General features: G+C 37.0%; 1 protein-coding gene across 1 annotated transcript; it reads right to left on the bottom strand.

The window, feature by feature from the left end:
- Window positions 1–741: 741 nt before the first annotated feature.
- LOC110745450 (heat shock cognate 70 kDa protein-like) lies at window positions 742–3,642 on the bottom strand. Its single transcript, XM_088255933.1, has 3 exons — window positions 2,665–3,642; window positions 1,103–2,464; window positions 742–1,023 (listed from the first exon to the last, which is right to left on the bottom strand). The coding sequence occupies exons 1-2, from the start codon at window positions 3,590–3,592 to the stop codon at window positions 1,110–1,112; spliced, it is 2,283 nt and encodes a 760-aa protein (XP_088112059.1). The 5' UTR covers window positions 3,593–3,642; the 3' UTR covers window positions 742–1,023; window positions 1,103–1,109.
- Window positions 3,643–6,709: the final 3,067 nt, after the last annotated feature.

The following is a 6,709-nucleotide window of genomic DNA, read 5'->3' as shown; positions in this document are numbered from 1 at the left end:
TTTTATTTGATTTGATTTTATTGTTATTTCAAAGATATGATTTTTTATTCATTTTTTTGGTTTTAATATAAAAATACCATTTTGCCCCCTCATTTAATAGAAAAAATTAACAAAATTGACGACATGACCATTTGTCCTAAAGAAAGTAAAGTTAAAGGACCACGAGAACAATTTTGGAAATTGAGGTACTCAAATGCAAATCGGGTCTAAGTTCAGGGACTAATAAAATAATTAACCCTTTACTTTTTAAACATTGCAAGACAGTTTCTTTCTAGTGTCATAGTTGGATTGTTGAAGGTCCATTTTCTTCAACCCATTCCTAATCCGCTTTAATTGTTTGTTGGGAGATTCACTATTATACCCAATATAGGAGCCCAAATTATAAAAAATCCCTATATGAAATGGACTTTAAAAACACACCCAAAACCCATTTACAACATAACAAAAAGGCCTTTAACTTCTTTTAAATTACAAAACTGCCATTGATTTCTTAAAACAAACTCAACCCCAAAACCTCATAAAAAATCCCAAAACACTAAATAGGGCATCAAAGTAATTTAATAATCAAAATTAAATTCAATAAGGCCAACCATTTTTTGGGTTTGTTTATAAAAATTAAATGGTTTAGGGTTTATTTATAGTTTTAGTGCAAAGAATAGGTATATGACTAAATATCTCGTTTGTTCTGCAAGTAAACCAAGCTCAAATGAGCCCATCAAAGAAATCAAGCGCAATACCAGCTCCAGCTGAATGAGCCCAATTTGTAGTTTAACCAGTTTGTATAACAAAGTATTCAACTTTAACACAGTTTAAACGAAGAGAGTAATAATCAAGCATTAATAAGAAAACAGTGAGGCACCGCATGGTGAGGACCATTGAGTTGACAAGTACAGATGCAACAGTTAAAAATGCTGCTATGCGGCGTAGTGTAGACGGCCATAGTTGGTAAGGAATATTGGGGCTGCAAGTATCCCGTGGATGAGTAGATCACAAACGCATGATTTCACCTTAAAACAACATAACCTGGTACAAGTAAAGATATATCAAAGAGTTTGATTTTATATAATATATGCTATTTCAGAGTTTGAATATAATTTCTCACCTCTCTCTCAGTTCCCCTCAAAGTTCTTCGGTCTGTCACGGTTGATTATGATCTCATTCTTCTGGCCTGAGGACTCATCTTCAGTGAAGACACTCAAGATGCCATCGGGATCAATTTCGAAGAAAACATCGAAATTATGAACAAGTTTGGGAGCTGGAGGCATGTAATGGAGGCTGCATTCACCCAAAAAGTTTAGATTGGCTGGCATGCTACTCTCACCCTCATACATGCGGAAGTCGACCGAACCTTGGTTATCCTTAATAGAACATTTTAGTTTCATCTTCACGGGAATTAGTGAGTTTCTTGGAATCAACTTTATGAATTTCTTATTAGCTGCAACCTCCAAACCAATTGCAAGAGGAGTGACGTCCTTGAGAGTGTAGTCCTGAATAAACTCCCCTTTTCCATTCCTAGTCAAGGTTGCGGCTTGAACCGCGGCACCATATGCCACTGCCTCATCCGGATTAACGCCCTTGCACAGCTCCTTCCCCTTGAAAAACTCCTGTAATAGCTGTTGCACCATGGGAATTCTAATAGAGCCACCGGCAAGAAGAACATCGTCCACACTGCTTACGTCCATGTTAGCATCCGTTAAGCACCTCTTCACAGGCTCCATACACTTGATAAATAAATCCCTGTTTAGTTGTTCAAATATGGCACGTGTAAAAGTTATGGTGAAATCAGTATCCTCACACAAACAGTCAATTTCAACCTCAAAGTCGGACTCAAATGAGAGTCTCTTCTTTGCCTTTTCACATTCATTTTTTAACCTCCTAAGAGCTCTTTTATTTCCACCAACATCCAATTTGTGCTTCCTATTGAATTCCTCAACACAGTATTTCACCAATCTGTTATCGAAGTCCTGGCCACCAAGGTGAGTGTCTCCAGCCGTTGCCTTTACTTGAAAGTCACCAGAAGTGCTCATGGTAAGCAATGACACATCTAAAGTGCCACCACCCAAATCAAATATCATCACGTTTCGTGGGCTACTCCAACCGGCCTTCTTGTTAAGGCCATAAGCAATGGCAGCAGCACTTGGTTCGTTCATAATACGCAACACATTTAGGCCAGCAGAGATGCCTGCTTCTTTTGTAGCTCGGCGCTGTGAGTAATTGAAGTAAGCAGGGACAGTGATAACTGCATTTTTCACAGTTGAGCCCAAGTAGGTCTCGGAAATCTTCCTCATCTTTTCCAGAACCATGGATGAGATATCTTCAGCAGAACATTGTTTCTCTTGGCCATTGTGGGTAACCACAATCATGGGCTTGTCACCTGGACCTTCAATGACCTTGAATGGCCAGAGCTTCACATCACTTTGAACAGTGGTGTCACTGAATCTCCTACCGATTAACCTCTTTGTATCTGCAAATGGATCCCAAGTCTATCAGATAGCATGAGTTAAGTAGGTATTTAATACAAGTATTAGCTGGGTTGGTTTGACTCCCTAAAAAAAATCTTAAACTACAATTCATGCAAACACATATATTAGCTGGCATGAAAAATCAAAATCAAGATTTGGATTTGTTCAAGCAAAGCACTTTAATCTTACATATGATACGTACCAAAGATGGAGTTGGCTGTGTTTCTGACGACTTGGTTAAATGCTGCATCACCTACCAAATGAGTCTCATCAGTTTCAGTGAAGGCAACATAAGATGCAGTCTTCCTGTTGCCGTGATCGTTGTGGATGATTTCTACATGATCCTTCTGCCACACGGCTACGCGGGAATAGGTCGTTCCCAGATCGATCCCGATTGCGTACTCTTCTTCTTGAGGAGGAGAGAGAGGAGAAGTATGTCTAAGTCGTAATGTGCGCTGTGGATCCAGACGCATTTCCTCTTTCAACAATAACTCGCACAAGCCATCCAAACCACTTACTGGATTGCGCTTTATCTCTGTAACAAAGGGATTGTACTGCTCTGGTAATCCCGCCAGGATGTGTACATGGAGTAGGTCTTGACTTTCCACAGGAGCACCGGCGGCTGCGAGATGGGTCGCCAGCTGTTTGATTTTTTCCAGATACTCAGCCATCGGAATAGTGGGATCTTTCTTGACTTTGTGTAGATCAGATTTAAGCTGATAGATGCGAGCATGAGAGAGATGGGCGAAGTGTTCCTCGAGATTTAGCCAGACATTTCGTGAAGAGTCAGCTCCGGCCATGACAATTTGTTGGAGACTTTCAGATAGAGTGGCTTTTAGCCAATTCAAAGCCTTTTGCTCTCTGTTTAACCAACTACCCTTTTGATGAATGCCGGACCAATTACCGAAGGTATACCGAAGTACCTGAGGACGAGGCTCTGTTCCATGAATGATTCCAGAAAGATTGTGGCAGTCAAAATATGAAAGGGAAATATATTTCCATTGTTGATAGTTATATATATCACTCGTAAGTTTGATTGGAACTGAAAATGGTGGCATGTTCTCTACGGCCATGGAAGCACCTGCAGGAGACTGGCTGGAAGCAGAAGTTGAGTTTATTCTCTTCCACATGTATTTTTTTTTTTAGTTTAAAATCCTGACTCCACTGGATTGTCCAATTTTGGAGAGGCTTGACTATTTGTCCTTTTTTTATGAACCGGATTAAGTAAGTTTCAAAGACTAGTATTATTGACTCTTTTTGCCCTTTTATGTATAGTACAGTACACTCTTCTCTTTCTCCTTTATTCTTCCTTTTTCTTTTTGTTCCTTCTCTCTTATCTCTCTATTTCCTTTTTTTCATGCGTTCTCTCTCTCTCTCTCTCATCTTTCTTTTTTATTCTTCATTCATTCTTTCTTTTCCTTCTCACTTCTTCTCTCTATCTCTTTTTTCCTTTTTTTTTTCTTTTCCTCAGCGAGTTTTCTTCTTCCGCTTTATTTTCTTCTCTCTATTTAATATTTTTTGCATTTATCCCTTCTCTCTCTCCTTTTTTATATTCTTCTTTTTTATTCTTTTCCTTCTCTCCTTTCTCTGCTTTTTTTTTTTTTCGAGTCTGCTAAACGAACCCTAAAATTAACTGAGTATACCTTATGATCTAAGTACACCCTAATATTTTAATGAAAATGTAAAATTAACTAAGTACACCACTTTACCTAAATAAAAACTGGAAAAGAAAAATCAAATACTGTTATAAAGAAGGGCTACAACAATGTTGAAAACTCATCTCTTTCATTGGAAAAATGCTCACCATTTATCTATTGGAGACAAAAAATTGATCCGTTACCCAACCAATGCCTCAGCCTTCTTGCTAATTTCCTACATAATTCATACAGAAGTGTTTATTAATTATGCAATACAATTTCAAGTGCATTGAACGAGAGAGGTTATTCTTACTTTTAGGCTGCAAGGGCCCTTCAGCTTCGCTCTGGGGTGATTGGTATGCTCCACATTAATGCTTCTATTAAAATTAACAACACCTCCTTGCGCCTCCACTAATTCTCGCTACGTTGTTCGCCGCGGGCACCAAACAATACGAAAACTTCTCTACATTTGATTTGGGTTGAATGGTGAGTAGGGTATACTTATTAAAATTATATTTGTTTCACAATTCAATTTATCATTTTTTGTCATTTTATATTATGGTAAATTAGTAATTCAATAAATAGTTTGGTAGTATGGTGTACTCAGTTAATTTTAGGGTTCGTTTAGCAGCACTCTTTTTTTCTTACATTTATCTATTCTCTCTCTCCTTTTTCTTTTTTTTAATTCTTATTTTCCCCCTGTTGGTTTTCTTCTTTCTCTTTATTTATTTTTTCTGCATTATACCTTCTCTCTCTCTGTTTCCATATGCTTCTCTCCTCTTTCTTTATGTTTTTCTTATTCTTTTCCTCTGCTAGTTTTCTTCTTCTTTCTTTATTTCTTATTCTTTTCCTCTGCTAGAAATAATTTTTCCAAATCCTTGATCTTGAAACCGATTCACCTCCACCTTTAACTAATTTGCTTATCAGTTAAGAACCTTCATACCAGAATATGTTTTGGTTACCATATCAATTCAATAAATTTTAAAAAACAAACACATGGAAAATTGAGATCAGATATGACATGGTTTGGGATAGAGATGGTGAAAAAAAAGGGTTGGGGTTGTTCGTTGGAGATGATTGAGTTCCATTCTCACTTGTTTTGATCCATCTTTTAATTTTGCATTTTCTGCAATATTTCTCTTGGTTCCTATGCAACTGTTCACATCATCTTTCGAGCAGTCCATCTCGTTTTGTACTGATCCATGTTTGTTGGTATCAATCCATATCTTGGTCTGACATTTCTCCAAAGTTGTCATCTTATAGATCTTGACTTTTAAGTTTCTGTGTGGCTGTTAATCCCAACGACTTTTCTACTTTATCTCCCAACCTTCTTGTTCAGATCTTCTTGGTATTATTTCAAACTCTTCTTGGTATCCATTCTCTCTCTCCTTTTTTATTTTTTTACTTTTTTTTCTCCGGTGATTTTCTTCTTCCTCTTTATTTATTTATTCTGGATTATACCTTCTCTCTCTCCTTTTTCTTTCTTTTCCTTCTCTCTCTCTTTCCTTTTTTTCGCACTTATCCCTTCAGCGTCTCTCCTCTGTCTTTATGTTTTTCTTATTCTTTTCCTCCTTCGATTTACTTTTGCTTTCTTTATTTTCTTATTTCCTTTGTGTTTACCCGTAGCTATAATTTTTCCAGATCCTTGTATCTTGAAACCAATTCACCCACCTTTAACTAATTTTCTTATCAGTTAAGAATCCCTTCATACCAGAATATGTTTTGGTTATCATATCAATTCAATAAATTTAAAAAAAAAACACATGGAAAATTGTAATCAGACATAAATATGTAATAAAGTTATGCGAAGCTTGGGTTGTTTTTCTCTGTTGTCTTGGCGGTATCATTGAGTGTGAGCAAGTTCCTTGGTGATCCATTTTGAATAATTAACACGATTGTCATCATTTAACAATAATTATAACCCTTAAAAAAAATAATTATAACGAAAGAAGCTTGAAGTCTTGGTCGTAATAGAAAGCAAAAAACGTGAGGATGAAGGGGGTTACCATAAGCAAAAGTCACTCCCGATATTTTAAAAAAAAAATGAGAGCAAAAGTTACAGTGACTACTACAAATAAATGGAACATCAAATGTTCCAAAAAATCCTTCATGTAAGACAAATTGTTAAAATAGTCTGGCCGCTCTAAAATTGGACAAACCGGTCTATTCACTGTTCGACAGTGACATGAAGTTTACTTTTATGTCACTATTGAATAGTAATTTCAATGTTACTGTCGGACAGTGACATAAGAGTAATTTCATGTCATTGTCGGGTAATGACTGAATCAGACTATCCAATTTTAGAGTGGCTGAAATATTTTAACATTTTGCCTTCCTGTTTGTCTATTTTTATTAAAACCCCTAAATGACATATATATATAGCCACACTTTTTCGCACACCATTAAATCATCAGATTAAGTAAGGTTTTTTTTGGTAAACAAAAGTTTAGGAGAGGGGGAGAGGCCAGGGCAAACCTATGACCTAGAGTCGGTTGGACTGACGCAAGGGGCCAGTATCCCCTGCCCCCGGTTTGGAATTACGCAGGACATTTTCTAGATTATCCACCAACATGGGAACTCGGTTGGGGCTCAACGCCGGATTAATAAGTT

The sequence above is a fragment of the Prunus avium genome, chromosome 7, assembly GCF_965620075.1.
Source record: "Prunus avium chromosome 7, drPruAviu1.hap1.1, whole genome shotgun sequence".
Lineage (NCBI taxonomy): Eukaryota > Viridiplantae > Streptophyta > Magnoliopsida > Rosales > Rosaceae > Prunus > Prunus avium.
This window is presented reverse-complemented; position numbering and strand designations above follow the sequence as displayed.